The sequence below is a fragment of the Prosopis cineraria genome, unplaced genomic scaffold (assembly GCF_029017545.1).
Source record: "Prosopis cineraria cultivar Desert tree isolate PC_DT_omini unplaced genomic scaffold, ASM2901754v1 PC13, whole genome shotgun sequence".
Classification (NCBI taxonomy): Eukaryota; Viridiplantae; Streptophyta; class Magnoliopsida; order Fabales; family Fabaceae; genus Prosopis; species Prosopis cineraria.
The window spans coordinates 15232899-15254253 of record NW_026555344.1 but is presented as its reverse complement, the minus strand read 5'-3'; the positions used below and the strand labels follow the sequence as shown (position 1 = coordinate 15254253).

The following is a 21355-nucleotide window of genomic DNA, read 5'->3' as shown; positions in this document are numbered from 1 at the left end:
GCTCCGAATGATTATAATATTCCCAACACTATAAATAGAACCTAATTTAAGTGAGTGGGTAATAAATTAATTGTTGCATTCATTATTTTTATCTACTGGATTGATCATTTTTGAAAAAACTCTTTGCTAACTAGTTTATAAGCTTTCATTATATTTAATCTATTCTTGGTTATTATATCATGGTTGAAAGCATAATGTTTAACCTTGTGGATTTTAGTAAAACTCTAAAGAGTGATCTTAAGGACTAGGTAAGGCCAGTGGTTGGGCCAAACTAGTATAAATCATTTGTTTCATGCTTTTCTTTTTTATACTTCATTTGTTTAAAAAAGCTCTTCATTAACTTTGTTTTGATAGAAACTTAGTTACTAGTTTATTAGGTAAAATGTTTTGAAAATCAAACAACACCTAATTCAACTCCTTTTTAGGGTGATAGCTTATTTAACATATGTTTGGTGCCAAAGGTGTTTACTTCTTGTTCTAAGACCTGTTTTTTTTTCTGCTCATGCTTTTCTCATGTGTTCACAACCCTTATTTTTGCTATTTCTCTTTACAGGCTAATTGAGAGCAATAGAACTAGATGAAATAATATTTGGTGAAAGTGCCAAGGATGTTTGGAAACCTAAAAATTTTCACTCCTCAACTCCTTTAATCCTAAAAATTGAAGGGGGAGGTTTTAGCATTGCATTTTTCAATCAATATTTATAATTGTGATCAAATTAAGATGCTTATACTTGTATTAGTATTTTGATCCTATTAACACTTTGACAACTTGTACATAACATCTTAAGGCCCAAAATACATTCCAAGTTACAAAACATCAACGTAATGTAAATATACAAAAAATGCTTGCTAATTGATAATATTTTAACTACTACACAAAATTAAATAAAATTAAGAGGTTTTATAGTAGGAATTCTAGATTTCTAAGCTTTAGAGTTTTTTTCCTTTCCACACTAAATCTAGAGCCTGTAAAATATTAAAAGAGAGAGGTAAGTACCACCATTCAATAACTATGGTCCATATATGTTATGCAATTGCATATCAATTGATTAAAAAAAGGGAGTTTGAATACTCAAAACATGTGATTATATATAACACATGTTGAACTTTCACAACTAAACTCATTTTCATATTTCACATTTTAAATCACAAGATACATTTCCCTAGTACTCATAAACATATGACAATAACCCAATCCATCATTCAATGTACATTACCACATTATAGACAACCATGTGATAATGACACATTTACTATCATGACTCGCTACAAACTTATTAACCATGTAATGTTGAATGCACATATGCATGTTCAATTCCTCCTGATACTATCCTTGTATCTTCGGATTGAAATCGTAGACAATAATATCAATTAGGACTCCATCTAGGTGACTGGACTACCTTAGCTTATTAATTATAAGGTATGATCTAGCCAAAGATCACAGTATTCACTTTTAGACCATAGTTTCCCCTACTCTCAAATCTCTAAGGTGTCATATACCCTAAGCTAATCTCCTTAATAAATAAGTAGAGATAGTTAGGTTCTAGTTCCTTAAAAAACTACGGGATAAGGTTAACCTTTGTGTACTGGAAGCAGCCGTAAATACCTTAAAGATTTTCTACTCCTCTCCCTAAGTGAATTCCTACTAAATGATCATGAAATATTTCATGCTCACTCATTTCACAACTTAATTTATTCAAAAACAACACATTGGGTTTATGATATTACACTACCTAAGTGAGCATTAATATTATTTTCACATTTTTCACTTTACTTCATCATCACATTCACATTATTGTAATCATCACATCACTTTTAATGCACATTTTTCATGTGCATTATGACCAATTTTAGATTTCATAAAAGTCATGTGATTCATGACATATTCTCAATCACAAATTCAATCATGCATGTAAATAAATCTATTTTCACATTACAATTTAATTAACAAACAACTACCTAATATAGGTTTTCCTCGATTATTTCAAATTTTTGAGAGGTTAAATATTTAACCCTTACTAACTTTTGCTTCCAAGCTTGCTTTGCTAGCCAAATACGGAGTCCAAACTATTAGTCTACAATTAATCAATTCGAAACTCATCAACATTATCCAATACATACTTCTAACTCTAAATTTTCCCTTCTTAAATACCTAAATCCCTTATTACTCACATTTAGGCTTACACCTTGTGGAATATCCCTTATAAGTCCCTAACCAATAATTATTAGCCTCATATAGGGTCATTAATGCCTCAACAACCTAATTTCTAACATTAATGGCTCCCAACCACCATTAATGTCTAAACCTATAATGTCTAGGTTTAAGTATTTAAAACAACTCTCATTAACTCAATTTGAGTCAATAAGTTTAAACCCATAACCTATATGGATTGAAATTAATGTTCCATTATCAAATCTTAATAAAAAAAACTAATAAAAACAGGTTGGGAAGGAAGAAGAAGAGATTAAAAGACTTACTCTTAAAGTTCGATGGTTTAGAAACAACTCTAAATTTCTTGAAATTGAATCCTTAGTAGAGCTTTCCTAATGCTCTTCATTTTCACCTTCTTTCTCCTCTAATTTTTGAGTCTGTTTAAAATTTATTTTTGTAGAAGGTGTACCATGTACAAAGAGGTGAGTTTTGTGTTATAATGGCTCGTACACTGTGGTATGTCATGCTCACACTATAGCATCTATTCCCCTTTATTTTTCTCACTTTTTGATGTCTAATTAGCCTAACCTCATTCCAAGCTCAATCTTAGGGTTTAAATCATAACCCAAAACATCCTTTAGCTTTCTGTAACCATATGCCACATTAGTCTTTAGTCCTTTTTAACCATTGACTAACCCCATAGAACAATGAAACTTAATTATCTTGTTAATTAACTAAGAATTATAATTTGGGATGTTATAAAGATAACCCTTAAGATTTTTCACTATAACCACAAGTTCAAGTAGATACTTGCCACCATAGTACAATCCATAAGACTACACTATTCTTATTTTACAACAACATTTACTATACTACTAAGTTATACCAATCATTTGTAAAATCTCTTTCCTAGATTTCAAAACAATAAATGAAAAGGCCTTTTACAACAATAAATCTCTAAAAGAATAAATGTAATCATAATGAAAGCTTATAAACCTTCAAAGCTTTTTCATAAAGTTAATAGAATATTGGTAAGAATTGAATGCTAATCACTTAATGCTCAATGAATGTGTTACCTACTCACTTAGATTAGGTCATATATATAGCTTAAGGTTGTTAAGACTATTAAAAACACTTAGTGTAACATCCCAAAAATTTTAAGAATCAAATTTATTTTAAAGAAATAAAATAAAATATCTATAATTAAATTAAAATTTAGAATAATTTGATAGAGGTCTAGAGTTTAAATTTTACTAAGCAAAAGTTGAGTTTTATTTTATTTTTAACTATGGGAAAAATTACCAAAGTTGACCCGGGCTTTTGTGCTATAATAAAAAATGTCAGGCCCTTTCTTGTAATTTACCCCAAAGTCTTATATAAGCTTTTTTAAAGGGAAAACAGACGTAGAAAATAGAAATTGAAACAAGGAAAGAAACGCATGAACAAGAAAGAGGAAGAAGAGAAGAGAAAGAGAGAGTTGGGCTTGGATCTAGGAGGCTTTACGACTGTTACGAGCTCGGCTACACGATAGGTAAACTCCCTACTTCAATCCTCTTCCCTTCCTCTTGATTTTTTTCAATTTTTAAAAGGGAAAATTTTTGCATTTTGATCCCAAAGGCTTTATTCTTGTAAGCTTTTGTTTCTTTAAATCCTAGGGAGGATGTTTGAGTTTCTATATGGTGTTCTAATGTCTTGAGTAGATAATTGGATAAAAAGAGGTGTTTTGGGCACAAATCAAACCCCAAGAGGTTGGGTTTTGCTCTTCAATGATTTAAGTCTATTGATTTAATTATAATTTTGCAATTTGAGCCCAATAAGATTTAAATTAAGGTTTGGTTTTCATTATAAGGGCTAATGGTGAAAGTTGGTGATATTAAGTAAAGGTTTTTAATTGATAAAAAATTATATAAATTGGAAATTAGCCTAGTGATGGCTAATAAATGGTTTTGGTGGTTAAGTAATACTATGTAAATGGTTGGTTTAATATATGGACTATTAGAATGGATTATGACTCATTGACTCAAGTTGTGTGGTATGAGTTATAGTCTTTATTAATGCTATTTGTCAAGATAAGTGATGTGGATCACTTATATGTTATAGGGATTGTTGGTAGAATTTGTTCAGAAGTTAAGGAACAAGCTGAGCCCTATTTTGTACAAGAGGAACCCTTTTGGTACCAAAGGGTTGAGGTAACAAAGGAATTTATATTTCTTATTACTTTATTTTAGCTATTTTTAAACAAATATTACTAGCTATCATGCATTACATGTTTTAAAAGATTAACTATGCTTTATAAGGGGTTATGGGATATTACTTTGATTATAGTGCAAATATGTTTTCTAATTGTTTAACAACAATGTTTTTATGAAAACGATATTTGTTTACATGTATTTTAATCATAAGGAATAGAAGTTACACTTAAGGAAGTGTAACTAAGTAAGGTACCTTAGATAGGCTAAGGAATCATTTAAGGAAGATTTATAAATGTTATACTACCTTAGAGTGTTGAAATGGTCAATACTCAGAAAAGGTAGACACGAATAAAAGACATGATCTTGGTGGGAGTTCACCAATGAAAAGGTGTGGACTTTTGATATTCTATGGCACACTGCTAGTACTCAGTGTTGGCTTACATATTGTGGGCATGGTGCACTAAAGTGGCTAGTGTATTGAGTGTTCGACACCTCTCAGTGGGGGAGAAAATTCGACATATGAAGTGTGAGGTTGAGTGCCTAGGCCAAGGTAGCCCTCACATGGAAAGTAAGTTGGGCTGATTCTGGGAGGGAGTTAGTTTTGACTGCTCAGGATTCACGTCGAAGGGGCATAGGCGGTTCGGTGTATTAGATCATGCCTTAGATTATATTTTGTGCCTGTGGAGGTACAAGAAGGTATAAGGTTTACCTGCGAGTTAAAGAGTGCCAGGGGGCATTCTGTTGGTCTTGAAAGGCCATACTGGCCTAGGTCATGCATTCATGCATTTTAAATGGTTAAATTATATACTATGTTGAATTTATTATTCATTTATTTGATTATGGCTTGCTTTGTAATAATCAATGTAGATTTCTCTGTTACTGAGACTGTGGTTGTCTCACCCCTTTCTTTTCAATATTTCCAGGTCTAGGTGAAGGTACCAATGGAGGACAAGAAAAGGAGTAGAGCTAAGGGTTGTTTGTGAATTGTAAAGAACTACAACCCCTTCCTTTTGAGCAAATCTATTATAATGTATTTAAGATTAGGGTGCCAGTAGGATTTGATTATGTATATGTGCGTAAGTATGTGTGGATTGTATGGCTTGTGTATGAATTTTTGTTTGCTTGTAGACTTGTGGCTAAAAAACTTGGCTATGGTGTGTGGTTTTAATGGATTTCTTTAGTAGATCAAGTTTTCACTATAAGTAAATATTTATTTTGGTATATATGTGATTCTACAAGCAAATGCAAAGTAGTTGCATTGTAAATGGTGTACTATGGGCAAACATATACCTTGGATAGAGAGAGTGGGTGCGTGGGCCCTACAGAGATCTCTAAGCTAAGTAAAAATATTTAGCATGTGTATTCATATGTATATATGATATTTGGAATAGTTTTTGGCCACTCTTATGTGATTTGTGCATTTTGGGGGTTTAAGGTCCATTTTGGGAAATGGCACCCGGGTGGTCAAATTTTAGTATAAATGGTTTTTCTATCATTTAAATGTTTTATTAGGTGTTTTTAGTCCTATTTGACGTGTTCAAAGTGTTCCCACAAGTTTGTGACCATTAGGATGAGATTTGGACAATTTTGAAAATGATTTTTACTAAAAAACTATACTTTTGCATCAAGGTGTCCAAATCTTAATCCGACCATTGGATTTCTCTAAAATTTGGGTCACAAGTAAAACCTTTTATAAGCTTCATGTGGGTTTTGGAATCACATTGATTGGATATCGGATGAAAAAATGGTGCATTCCAGAATTTGGTCCGGAGGAGCTGTGTCATGACAGCAATAATTGATAATGTTGCAACATGCACGAAATTCAATCCTTTCGTTGGATCTTTTCAAAATTTGGTATGATAATAGTAATATTTAAAATTGACATGTGAGCTTTGGAATTGCTCCAATCGAAGGTCGGATGATGAAATGGTGCACCCCGAAAGTTAGTCCAGAGATGTTGTCATGACAGCTTTTTAGCCGTCATGACAGAAAAATGATCAATCTTTTAACATGTTTAATTTTTAATCCGACTGTTGGATCTTGTTAAAATTTGGTACACTTATAGTACCATTTGAATGTGATATGTGAGCTTTAAAATTACTTCGATCGAAGGTCAAATAGTAGAACGACGCCTCCCAGAAGTTGGCCTAAGACGGCTGTCTTAATGCTGTCATGACAGCATCTTTTTATTCCACTTTTGCCCAGCTTGCTTCCATGCACTGTAGGTAGAACCTATAATTTTTTTTAAGGTTTTAAATAATTTATTTCTTAAGTTGGTTAGAGGATCAACTTCTTAACCACACTTAGTTTATTTGAATTATGTGATTTTTGGATAACACTTGGGGCAAGTGTTACACTTAGGGAAATGATTATAGCCATTAAAGATGTGTAGAAGTGAAGAATATCATGAAAAGCCACTTTTTTCTATAAAGCATTTAGGGAGAATTACAATAAGGTCCCATACATCAAACTTAAATATTGCTAGGTCCCATGAATAAGCTAAATTAGTATGAAGTCCCATGGTCCTTAGGGGTAAATAATATTAAAACTAAAAAGACCCATTTGCCCTTGGCTAATTTAAAAGGGAAGAAAAGAAGGAAAGAGGAAAGAAACCCATTTTTGTGTGCGATAGGGGCCCTTATTTTGAATTATGAGGCATGATTGAAACTTTCCACTTGGCCTAAAATCAGTTATTGAAATCCTTTTGATCAGGAGGCATCATCTTCTCTTTCATTTTCATTGAGCCTTGGCTGAAACCGAAACCTTCCGCCATTATTCCTATGCATATTTTTCCATTTAAGGTCCTTATTTCTTCTTTGATTGTGAATGCTGGTGTTGATTGCATGGATGAATCAAGTTTTCCTCTCCCGCTTTGTGATCTGTGTGTCGTAGAAGGGTGTAGGGGGTGGTTCGTCGCTGCTAGAAGTTTGATTCACGAGTTCTCTTCTCCCCTGTTCTATCGGCTTCTTTGTTTTCCTTCCCTTGTTTGTGAATGTTGATTAAGGTGAGAAGCATAAGCATTAAACTTTTGTTCTTATTGATCTTGTATGCGTGGGTGTATGATTTAATTATGTATGTTGCAAATTTTACCTCTTATGCTCTTGTACGTGTTTGATTAGGATTTTGAGGTATAAAAATCTTGAAGTGTGAATGGTTGTAAGTTTTGTTTCCAATTGCACCTTTGGTTAAAAAAGATAAATTTGAAACTCTGAAAGTAGGATAGCACTTGTGAAAAATGTTGGAAGTCTGCTTGATGAAATATCTGAAGTAAATGCTATTGAACAATTTGAAAAACCCAACGTGGATTCTCTTGCTGTGGCTTGCAGTGACTTGTATGAGATATTCTTTCCAGCACTTAATTTTATTGAAAGTTTGATATTTTTGTTATTTTCTAATGACAAGTAGGGTTAGGACATTAACAAGTTCACTTAGGAAATTGATAACTAGTGTACAGGGCATTAACAAGTGAGTGGTTATTGGGCGATGACAAGTAAGGTTAGGACATTAACAAGTTTAGTTTGAAAATTGATAAGTAGTGTACCGAGCATTGACAAGTGTGTGGTTATTTGCTGATAACAAGTAGGTTTAGGACATTAAGAAGTTCACTCAAGAAATTGACAACTCACACATACTGACCTGAAGCATGGAGTGGGGACACTGGTCTGGACTTATGAATGGCAACATGATAAATGTCAAAGCTTATAAAACATCATACAAACACATTACACACCAGTTGAACTACTTTAACCATAGTCACAGAACTGAATCATGAAATTGTTCATTCTCCATCAAGTAGCCTTGGTCAAGTTTGAAATGCTAAGAAAAACTAAAAAGGAGAAAGAAGCACGTTGATGAATTTACTTGGCTTCTTGCTGCAGAGCAGTTATTTTCTTCCAATTGTCTTCCAAAAACTTTTTTGTAGAAGAGGCAATAGGATATTGTAAGAAATGAAAGTTTGAAACTATAATCCACATTACCTTAATAGTCATATAGCTATATATCTTAATTGTGCTTAGCATCCTTGCAAATGATTTTACATTATTAAAGATTTTATCATTTGATAAGAAAACAAGAATTCATATCTTAAAGCTAATACAAAGCCCTTTAAAATTACATGTGTAATTAAGGGCACTGTAGTTCTCCAGTAAAACCATCTCTCCATGAAAATATACTATTTCCCTCCCTATTATCACCAGTTCTTCATTAGAATCCTTGGCCCTGGAAACTCTATCTTGCAACTCCTGCATTATTTAAAAGCACAAAGCATATGTCAAATGGTGACTGAACCTTAGAAATTTTTTACTCGCCCTATATACAAGATGACACATGACTTTTACATAGATAAACCTAGGGAATCGACAAGTAGCATTCAGAAAAGACTCATCCATATTACTTGATGCATGTCTGCAGTAGGGTGAAGACAATAACAACTTGACTAAGGAAATTGACAAGTAGTGTATAGGACATTGACAATTGAATGGTTATTTGTTAATGACAAGTAAGGTTAGGACATTAACAACTTGTCTTAGGAAATTGACAAGCATGCATATATAGTTGTACATGTAGGTGGTTAATGTGTGTCATACATGTTGTGATTCTTTTGTTCACTAATATTAAACTGTATGAATTTTCAATTGATTGTAGATAAAGGGAGAAAGGAAGGCTACTATTTATGCTTATGCAAAGTTTGTAGAAGAATTTTACAAGAAGAACAAGGGGAAATATAAATCAATTGGCAAAGGACAGGGAGATTTGACAAAAGCATGGGATAAGTTGTCACTAACAAAGAAGGAGGAATACTCAAAGAAAGCAAAGGAAGAGAGAGGAGAGACAACTGTAAAATATATTGTACCCTTTCATACTTATTGCTCTCCCAGTTAGTTTTTAGAGGTTGCAAAATATGTTAGGGTAAAGGACAAATTAAGGAAAAGGCGCGAGAAGATTGGCTTTGACAAACTGCTGAACATAGGATGCAAGAAAATACACAGAGATATCTGTGGAGAGTTGATGCAGGCACTTGACCCTCCAACCCAAGAAATAAGCATTAGAGGGAAAGTAAGAAAAATAAATGTAAAGGATGTACAAAATTTGCTAGGTATAAAGAGTGAAGGGAAGAAGATAACTAGAGAAGTAGATATCAATGACAAATCATTCAAGAAATTGAAGGAAACTTACTTCAGAATGCCCTACAAGAATATTTTGAAAATGATAACATCTGAAAAAGAGGATGCACAGTTTGAGTTGTTGTTTCTAATGTATACTTTGGGAACTTTATTGTGTCCAACAGCAAGTATAGGGGTTAGTGACCGTATTTTGAAGATTGTGCAAGAAACACATAAAGGAATTGGTAAATACAATTGGACAATGTATGTGTTGATTGAACTATGCAATGAAGTGGATATGTGGAAGCAACAACTCAATAAAGGGAAGCCAATTAGAAGGAAGAATGTTGGAGGATGCATCTATTTGCTCATGGTAAGTGTTTGTTTATAATTTACAACTTGATAGTATATGGATCATTATATCTTCAAAGTAATGTGTAAAAGTTTATGTAGGTTTATTGCTTCTAGTATTTTCTTCTTGGCTAAGAAGAAGCACCTAAGCTTGACAATGCCCTCACATATTGGGATGAGGAGAAGGTTGTTGAAAGGGTAAAGGTAGAGAAGAAGAACATTCGAGGCATATTGCATGATCCTATGAGTACAAATGGCAGTTCTTCCACCAAGTTTTATCTAACATGTGCTTTTAGTCACTCGGTATGTATAACAAGGCATCTTGCATTCATTTACCAAATTTTGCATGTTGACACATCATTTGTTTTGTAGGAAATAATGTATGCAAGAGTAGTGTCTACACTTGGTGAGGAGCTAATAAACCTATAAATGAAGCTTCTACAAGATTTAGAAAATGTTGACAAGACACAAGGAAAGGGTGATGAAATAAGAGAAAAAGCACATAAGGATTCTAAAGAAGAGGATGAAGAAGAGGAAGAGGAAGCTGATGAGGATAATTTAAAAGAGGCTGATGAGGATAAAGGTGAAGGAAAGGATGAAGAGGCTGATAAGGCTGAAAAAGGTGAAGGAAAGGATGAAAAGGCTGATAAGAAAAGCTCCAAAGAAGGTGAAGAAGGAGATGAGCAAGGAGTAAAGGAGAAAGTTGAACTGGGTGAAGAGAAAGATGAGGAAAATTCTAAACGGGATGGGGATGAAGGAGAAGAGAAAGAAGCAGAAGAAAATAGAGAGGAAACAACTTGTGTACATGAGAGCATGGATGAAGGAAGGAAGAAGCAAAAGGGGAAGTGGGAGAGTTAAGTACACATGAAGATGAAGTAAAAGAAAAAGAAGATGCAGAAGGGATTAGGCAGCTGCATATTGTAGAAGTAAGAGAACATAGGAGATCATAAAGGTATAAAAGACCTACCGTGAAGTCTCCTTGGGTCAGACCTAGTTAGAGAAGGAAACTAGCTGAGAAGGAGAGTTTATTTTAGATGTGCACAACATCGTGTGATAAAGACAAGGGAGGGAGGTAAGTCATCATACTTGATTAAAAAGCACACCACCTAAACTTTGTTATCAATCAAATAGTTTTTCTTTTCTTCAACAGGACCTTTATGTAGATGTATGGATATTTCCTAACTCGTATCAAGCTTCAATGTCTTGGTGGAACCAGATGGATCAACAATAGGGCATGAAATCTGTAGTTAATGAAAAAAATTATCCACTGTAAAAATATTAACTTACTGCTCTTGTGATTCTATTTTGCCAATTTTAGTTTATGACAATGTTTGCTAGGATATTGGTTGGAGATCAAAAAGAGAATAAAGGCAAAGTTAGAGGTCCATTGGTGGGAAAAATGGTAAACAACCCTTAGTCTTGGATTATTGTTAACAACAGCAAAGAGATACTGCTTGAGTACCTGGGATATAATATTGGAGATTGTGACTTCATCTTTGGTCCTGCCCTATTTGTTGGCCATTGGTGGTGTTATGTGTTCGAGACTAAAACAAAGAACTTTTATGTCTTGGATTCATTGATGAGTATTTCTAAGTATGAGTGAAGAAAGAAAAAGGATGAGAATATTAAAAAGGGCAAGAAGCCTGACGGGAAGAAGAGGAAAAAAAATAGGACAAATGGATGTGAAGGAAAAACTAGCATAGGCTTGTGTATGTTTGCACTTGTTAGTTACTTCATATTGACTTGTCATTTCCTTATGCATAGTTGTTAATAGACAATATTAACTTTTATGCAAAGGGATTGCTTTCACCAAATGCTCCTAGCTGTTAAACTAGATTTATTTAATGATGACACGAAGCTAGATGTAATGTGGCCTAAAGTCCGAATGCAGAAGGATATGTAGTGTTATTTAGTTGATGGATTTAGCTTATGTTTGAATTTGCTGTGGTTTTTTTTGAGTTATCTGATTTAGTACTTTTGTCATAAATTTTGATTGTAGTCATTCGTGTGGTGTACACATCATCACATGGTTATAGTTGTGGGACAACACTTACTTGGATGACGATGGTTATGTGATGCCAAAATACTCAGACGTATGAATGTCTTGTGAACTACTTGGTTAAAACTTGTAAAACTGTAAACCTATGATATTTCTAATGTGACTCTTTTATTCCTGTAGGACGACTTTCAACATATGAAGGTCAAACTATTGTGGTGGCTTATCAATCATCGCAACAATGAGAAGGAACCCACTGTGATGTCTATGTTATTAGGACCCCATAAAGACAAGAAGAGAAGATAGAATGGCTACTCAAGCTATGCATATCATTTAGGATAAAATCAGGGTAGAGCTAACTGTGAAATTGCACTTTGGAAATGTTCTTGCTCTGAAAATGTACCATGGCTGTACTTACCTAATTATACAATGTCCTCACCTTTGTAGAAGCTATAATTTTAGATATTGCACTTTGTAAATGCTAATTTCAATGGTCATTTCCTTTTTTAATGCTTCTATCATGGTGTTCGATGGTTGAAATTTTTAATTGGGATAATAATTGTTAACAATTGCGCAAGGGGAATGACAAGTTGGATAGGGAGAATGACAATAGGGTGAGGTGCATTCATAAGTCACTATTTTCCAGGTATAACAAGGGCTTTTTAATTGGGACAATAATCGCTAACAACTGAGCAAGGGGGAATGACAATAGGGAAAGCGGGCATGACAAGTTGGGTAGGGGGAATGAAAATAGGGTGAGGTGCATTCACAAGTCACTATGTTCCAGGTACAACAAGGCCTTTTTAATTGAGACAATAATCGTTAACAACTGGGTAAGGGGGAATGACAACAGGGTGAGGTACATTCACAACTCATTATATTCCAGGTATAATAAGGCTTTTTTAATGGAGACAATTATTGTTAACAACTGAGCAATAGGGAATGACAACTGGGAAAGGGGGAATGACAAGTTGGGTAAGGGGAATGACAACTGCCTATTCATTCACTGTCAACAGGGCTTACACCAGTATTTACATCTTGAACATGTAGAGTAGGTATACAAGCACCATCATCTATGCATTTACATAATATTGACAAGCCATTCCAAAATTACCTACATGGGCTGCATGGATATACTACACTTTTAGATGCATTTACTAAAAAATACCATATGCATTTATAAAAAAATATCATATGTAATTACAATTAAATATCAGCTGTATAATCAAAAAAATTGCATCTTCCCAACATTAATCAGCATGGATTAGGGTTCTTGTAGGTCCTGGAAGTATGACTAGCCTCATGACATCTTCCATAATGATAAAGCTTTTTCTTTTGAAATTAAGATTCATGTCTTTTCGTCTTAGGTCTTCTTAGAGGCCTTCTAGTCGTCGGTGGCTGCAAGAATATTTGGGTTAACATATTTGTTATTATCAATGCACTTGGTCATGCAATATCATGTGTGGACATAGGCCTCATGCTACGAGCATAAATTTTCTATTGTGATATCAACTTATAGCATTCATGCATAAATATGTACACATTTCCATGAACTAGCTTTATTGCTACACATACATGTGCACAAGGTATTCCACTCATTTGACATGCCAAACAATTGCACTCATGTTTTGCAATATCTCCAGTCAAATGAATTATTCCATTAAGGGAAAAGGTTTGTATTGAGATCCAATTTTCTCTCTAAAATTGTGCATTCAAATTTTCAGCCCTTATAACTTGCTCCATCAATTTTGCCTTTATATTAAGTCCTACACCCTCTGTCCAATTAATCATGGCCATTTTGAATGCTAGCATCTTGTTTGCTAATTTCTCTCGATACTTATGTATTAAAACATCAATATTGTGCTTTTGCTCCTTCACAATCCAAGTGTTAAATGATTCAACAAGATTTATTGTAATGTTATCCCATCGTTTATAAGGAAACTTACATTGTGCTAATCGATTTACATCCCCTTGAGCTTCAACCCATTGTGCTAATTGTGGACTGAACAATTTAAGGTTTCCTATAACAATATTAAATTCTTCCTCATGCCTAGCATAAGCAACAACATCAAGCAATTTTAGTGTAGCCTCCTTGCTATTCCCCATGTCCTTCTCTGACCTTTATTGATTTTTACATATTCAGCACTAAAATTTTAGTTCATATGAGGATAGCAATATGCATGTCTCTCGCCACCAAAAATAGCTTGCACAGCCCCCTGGCATTATGCCTATCATAAACTGATGTTATCTCAACTGATCTTATGATATCTTTGACATTTCTGAGAAACCAAGACCAATCTTCAAATGTTTCCCCACTCATAATAGTATATGCTAGCAGAAATAGGTCATTGTCCATGTCATAAGCAGAAGTTGCCAACAATGTTCCCTTGTATGGACTACTTAGAAAGCATCCATCTATATAAAGTATGTGTCAAAAACCTTCTAGAAAACCCAAAATATAGCATCCATATGCAATGAATAACCTCTCAAATCTATTGTTATTGGAGGCTTCCCATTTTACAACTGTCGTTGCATCAGTTTCCCTTAATCTATCATAAATCCAAGGGATTATCATATAAGAATCTTGTGGAAGACCATGTATATCTTGCAACGCTTTTCCTCTTCCCCTATATGCTTGACTGTATGTCAATCGCACATCATACTCTCCATACAAATCTCTTCTAATTTCATTCGTACTCTTGTTTACAGTAGACTTCAAAGCATCAACAATGATTGATGAAGTTAAATATACTCTTGCCCAGTATGAAACAATAAGCTTCTCCTGTGCATTATGGATGTACTCGTTATTGAATCTTGTTACCTTCAAAAAGTCACTATGCTTTCCTATTGAATATGCTGCAATATTCCATGGACATCCTTCAACCTTGAACTTAGCAATGACCTTTTTCATATTGTTCTTCTTAAATTTGTATGAAAACTTATGCCCAATAATATACTTGTACAAAGCTTGTCTAAAGGCCACTGCATCGATAAACATTTGGCCCTTACCTATAAACAAGTTCTTCCATTTCGTTGAATTCATTTCAGGTATTGGTGTAGGCACTATTTATAAAATACATTCTAATGGCAAATCTTCAATCTCAGGATAGAAACTATGTGGAGATAAAGACCCTTCCTTTGAAACCTCCCAATAAATTATCAATCTTGTAAAAAATTACAATTCAAGTACATTAGTAATACTACATTTTAATATTATATATGTTAACAAAAATAATTAACACAACTTAGACATGTTGGCACTCAGTTAGGTCATCCATTGAAGCTTGTGTAGTGTTATTTTCATTTCCAACTACATATACATGTCCACTTTCTTCATTGTACTTAATTAAATGTTCTACTCCATCATCACAAGATCTACAAGTGTGCTTCTATCCTTGTTGAGTGTGAACTTCATTTCACTTCGAATGCTTGTACACCCCATAATTGCTGATAACATTCTTTTCAACTCTTCATAACTTGTCCCTTCCTTTATACTTCTTATTCTTACACTCCCACCCACATATTGCATACTACCTTGGCCATTATATGCAATTTTTCCTTTAATATGAGAAAAAACAAAATAGATGTTTCCAATAAGTACTAGCTGTCTTTCATGTCAACCTGCACCATATACAACATATTGATAACTACCCATAGCATTTTGATTTCAACAATTAATAACACACACAAGATATTGTCAACCGATTCTGAACACAACATATTGACAACTGCCCATGCCATATTAACAACTGAAGCTTCATATATTAACAACATATTCAAGGTATTCTCAACCTACACGTCACACAACATATTGACAACTATCCATACCATATTAACAACATATGCTTCAGCTATTAAAAATATATCTTACTATCTCATGGCAGACTCATCAGGTCAACCAAGTAGTACTAAATTTTGGAATAAACTATTACTAATGTAACCCCAATGACCATCTATGATAGATATATCAACCAAGAGAGAGAGAGAGAGACCACCCATAACTTATATACCTATAAGGAGAGAAAGAGAAAACCCTATTCTACTAACAAACCATAAAATACTAGATTAAATGATTAACAGGGAGTATATGCAAACTAATCTCATCATTTACTTACTTCTGTAAGGTCACAATATCAGATTCTTTGAAGCTCGAACCTGGGTGCAAGAATGTTTGAATGTAGGCCCTCTTCCTTCACAAACTCCTACATACCTCAAACTAAAGATCATTGCAAGAATGGGTTCATCTTCTAGCTACGTATGCCATTCTAAGGACGCTTGCAAGATGCATCTCAACTGCTATTGCCTCTATCCTTTTTGAAATTAGCCAAGGGCAAATAGGTCTTTTTAGTTTTCATATTATTTACCCCTAAGAACCATGGGACTTCATACTAATTTGGTTTGTTCATGGGACCTAGCAGTATTTAAGTTTGATGTGTGGGACCTCATTGTAATTCTCCCAAGTATTTAATGCTTTTGTCAGAGCTCAATTCAAGTATGATTTCAAGGGATGTCATACAAGGAATGGCACTAAGGTTTAAGGCTCTAATTCCCTTAAGCTAAATTAATAGTGAGCTATAATATGTTTAAGTATGGTTTAGAAGGCAGAAGCACCTAGCTTCTTTGTGAGCCAAAACACATATAGGTGCTCTAAGTGTTCAAGCATAGAATGGAATGCATAAGCACCTAGCTTATCTATTAGGGAAAACATGCTTGACTCCTTTTTGAAATAAGCTTGATTTGGCTTGTTCAGTCTAAGGCTTTATAGTTTAGGCTTGTAAGTTTTTAAGAGTAAAATCTATTTCAAGTTTGATTCAATCCAAGGTCACATGTAGATTGAAACTAATGCATTCTTTAAGCTAACACATATGGACAATTCAAGCATGGATGCTAGGGCTACTTAAGTGTGAATCATAACATAAAAGCATGTCCAAAGACACTTGCCTACACTAATAGACAAAACATATGTGAGTCCTTCTGGATCAAGCATGAATCATCACACAGTGTTGTGCTTTACTTCTGGAGTCTAATTCAATCGAGTTTCTAGTCTAACTCAAGCTTGAATTAGATCCAATAAGTCCTATCATGCATAAAAGGTAACCAAAACATATGTAGGTTTATGCCAGATCACGTGTGGATTGGACATATGAGCAAGGGTGCATTTTAAGAGTTTGGCATTTAAGTTCAAAGGACTTATAAGCCTAAAGTAGGTTCTAATAAGATGAATTCTTACTATTTTTAGAACATGTGATAGCTATTATTTGTTTTCACAATTGAATCTAACAGAAGAATAAAATAAATAAACCTATGACACTAAGTCTTCTCTTCATCTTCATGCTCTTGGAGGTTTTATCACTTAATTAATTTATATGATTTACACAAGTAACAAACACCTTTTTCTTGATTTTTTTATCATCAAAACACATGGTTTAACAATGATGACCCTATTGTATGAGCTTGAACAAGAAATATTACAAGGACATGACTTTCTTTATTTGTAGATCAGTAATTAGTCCATAATGGTGGTCTTGATAACACCTAGTGAGAGTCTCTTTCTTATTGAGCCAAGTAGAGGAAGTTGTGTAGTTCATATTTTTTTTTCACCAAGTGTCCTTTCCATTAAGCAAGGTGGTCATTTAAGAGGTGACTAGATTAGGTATTCTATAAATTTTCAAAATCATTGCCAACTAGGAAAATAGAGTCTTGTTTCAAAACAATGTTTGAATAATGAGATTGTAAAATAGATGAAGTTTAGTAAATGAGAAGCTTGACACAGGAAATTTATATTGGTTTGGCCTAACTACTTGGCCTATGCTAGTCCTCAAGAGCATACTTGAGAGTTTTAACTAAATTTACAAGCTTTTTTGATAAAAAAAATTAGAATGATATGGGGTGAAAGCAAAATTGTGCTAGTTACAACTAGAATCATGTTGTAGAAAGAAAACACAAAACAACATAAGAAAATACAAAGAAAGGAATGAAATATGGAAGAAGAATATAAGAATAAGGAAATGAAATAACAAAAAGGAAAGGGATAAAGATTAAGGGGAAGATCCTCTAGAGCATCTACCTCTAGCAATCTTAACCTTTAAAGACACCATAAAAGTTGATCAAGCTCTTAATAATGTCTGTATTCATCGTAGGATGCCACAACAAGCACTAAGGCTCAAAGAGTTAGAAACTCTATGAATAAGAACAAATCTTATTATTCAAATTCAAGTTAGGTTACAAGAGTAGAAGCATGCCTATACATAGGTAAAGACAAAACTTAACCCCTAATTAGAATACTAAAATTTGAAATTAAAGGGGCTACATAATCTTAGGAACTTTATTTCTTTAAATTATAGGATTACAATAGATAAACTGCCTAAATTATTAAAGAGTAATCTTGACTAAAATAAAATAGGAAACTAAATTCAAGACTCAATTCCTAATTAATGAAAAACCTAAAGTAGGAAATTAGATAGTTTTAGAAAACAAGCTAAAAACAAAAATAGTTAACTAAGATCAACAAAAGTCAAAATCATAATTAATAGTGAATGTTTTTGAGATCACACATCATATCTTATCAAAGCAGATCTATAAGTGGTGTGATGTTCCTTGCTTTTATCTCAAGTCACACCTTTGTCACATGTCAAAATAGAAGCTTCTTAGATCTTCATGTGTGGTCTAGCTTTTCATAGACTTGGGCCTTAAACAAGCTTGGACCTTATTCAAGATAGATTTGGGAAGTGCTCTACTCCTCCTTAACCAATATTCCAAGTTTCTAATTGGCATATGGTGAATTAGGACACTTAGAAGAGGCTTGGACCTATGGGCCTTCTATAGATCTATGGACTGGGCTTACAATGGATCCTTTAGAATATTAGTCTTGAATACTTGGAGTTTAGCTTGATGAACTCCTTAGACCATGCCTCTTAGCTCTCTTAGATCTCTTTGCATACTAATTTTCACTTCTTAAGCTCCTAGCTCTATGTTTACTCTATCACATAAGCTTCAAAGGGTACTTGTAACCATAGTATAAACACAAGGCTACACCAACCTTAATTTTACTTCACAAACACTTAAAGACCTTATAAGCTATTAAACACTTTGAGAAAAGCCTTCTTTAAGAATTTAGAATAAGAAATAAGCTTTCTAAAATGTGAATTCTTGAAAGAGTAGATAAAAATATAATGAAGTCTTATAAAACTAGTAAAACATAGAGCTTTTCACAAACAACATGAGGATGAGTTTGGCAAAAGCATAGGCTTTCTTTAGAACTTCAAACTCATATGGGTACAATCTATATCACATGAGGGATAGGTTCAAGAAATGAAAGACCTTTTAGACACTTTGAAAAATATATGGGTGACATCTAGACCTCATAAATGTGGTTAAGACAAATTTTGAACACTTAGAATGGATTGAAATAGCTCAAGTGTTCAATATTTAGGCAATCTTAACTAAGACATTAGATCTCACATTGGTCAAATTAGCCATAATAAGGATAAGAGGGTTCAAGAACTCAAGTTGCAAATAAGAATACTCATGAGGCTAAGAACTTTAACCCCACAAGGAAAAGAAGTTCAAAACCTTGTTACTATCACATGTTACATTTGTGTTTCATACATATCATAGGAGATAATTTGTAAATCATCATGAGCAAAAGCTATGAATTATGAATGCTGTTAAGACTTCTAAAAAGAATTCATGTGATTCATACTAAGTCTTAACCTGAGATTCATTGGGTTATTACCAATATTAGAAAACTTTCAATCAATTATCTTTCACTGTTCAGGATCAACAAGATGTCTTAGGTTTTCAATAAAAATATTCTCATTTGATATTATGATTCTTGCATCCCTTTCATCAGTAAACATACATTTTATTCTCCTTGTACTTTGATGTCTCACATACTAGTCACTTCATATCCTCTTCAGACTCTTTTTTATAGTGTATGCAATTATTAGGCATACATGTATTTCCTTAAGTTTCATGCCAAGCGGACACTGTATTTTCTACACATCATAATACCAATCCATTAGCATATTTTGAAATGAACAATCTCTTCAACCAGTTCAAGTAATTACATAAAGCTCTAGTCACTCCATCTATGTCTTACTTTCAAGGTCACCAATTTCAACACTATAGATGATAGTTGGTATCTTTTGCACTTTAAATATAGATTCCTCTCAAATTCACTACACATATTATTGTGTGCATATGATTGCTCAAAAGCCTCTTCTCTAATACCATAGATCATATCCTCCATCTAATCTACTATATCATCATCAACCTTCCACTATTATAATGTACTTGATCGACCTCAACCTTTCCATAACTTTTAATGATATATCATTAATAGTCTAAGAATCAATATGTATGAGAACAAATATTAAGTCATCATGTCATGCATATTTTAATATCCACCTTACATTACCAACTTATCACACATAATTTGCATAAACATAGTTAAAGGTCCCTCAAACCTCTAGTATTATCAAATTCATAATTATTCAAAAATATAGAGAGCAAATACTTTAAAATGGTTGGGATTTCTAAACTTTTCAAAACTCATTGAAAATCTTTCAAAAGTAAATATTTACACTTAACGAAAGCTTATGGGCTGCATAAATACCATACAGGGTGAAAACTAAGGCAAAATAACATATTTTAGAAAAATGGCCATATGTTGTGGTATGTGACACATGTGCCATGGCATGTGGTGCAAAGCCAAAAATTTATGCTATGTGACATGTGCTATGACATACACACCATATGTCATGACACACGTATTGGATTTTATTGTCAGTGACAATTCATTGATATTAATTTTTAACATGCACTATTTCTTCATGTAATCTGTTTGGAGTAATTCAAGCAGCCCCATAAAGCTCTTTGGACAAGCTAACTTATGACATAGATTTCACTTCAATCTAATGTTCCATTTGGAGATTGGACACTCGAATACAAAATGACCACTCTTTGTCATTTTCACCCAACCTAAGTGTCCTAAATCCAACCCATATATCATTAGCCACTTTTAAGGGCTTGACCACATCTAATGAGACACTTTACACCTAATTAAGCATTCATATTATCAAAATCACATATATACACAAACATGGCAACTATTCACCTTTTTCTCACAACAGGACAATTTCTTTCACAGTTTACATAATCACACATATATGGCTTTTCCCACAAACTTCTCTACATACCATGTATTTGCCTTACTATCTTAGCCCTTTATATCCTTATTTACTACATTTACACACACACACACACACACTCACCACCCCCCTAAAGCTATGATACACAACAACCACACAAGCTGTAACACTTTCCTCGAATGTTATCCAAAAATCACTCAAGTCAAACAAACTAAGTGTGGTTGAAAAGTTGATTCTAAAACCAACTTAGGAAACACACTATTTAAAACACCAAATAATCTGCACAATAGCAAAACACACATTTAAATTAATTTTTTAGAAAAGATTGAAGAATTATGGTATAGTGCATAGAAGCAAACTAGACAAACAGGGGCATTTAATTTCTATCATCATAGCATTAATATACTGTC

The 21355-nt window shown here is 33.5% G+C and overlaps 1 protein-coding gene across 1 annotated transcript; it reads right to left on the bottom strand.

Moving 5' to 3' along the window:
- Positions 1 to 13951: 13951 nt before the first annotated feature.
- Positions 13952 to 14836, bottom strand: LOC129289922 (uncharacterized). The gene is made up of 2 exons (XM_054926669.1): positions 14277 to 14836; positions 13952 to 14189 (listed from the first exon to the last, which is right to left on the bottom strand). The coding sequence occupies exons 1-2, from the start codon at positions 14834 to 14836 to the stop codon at positions 13952 to 13954; spliced, it is 798 nt and encodes a 265-aa protein (XP_054782644.1).
- Between the last annotated feature and the right edge of the window lie 6519 nt (positions 14837 to 21355).

Bases quoted from the DNA above. Each gene is read 5' to 3' on its own strand.
- LOC129289922 (XM_054926669.1), bottom strand. From the start codon at position 14,836: ATGAATTCAACGAAATGGAAGAACTTGTTTATAGGTAAGGGCCAAATG. The intron at 14,190-14,276 runs GTTATTCATTGC...CTTTCTAAGTAG, and splicing joins AATAACAATAGATTTGAGAG to TCCATACAAGGGAACATTGT.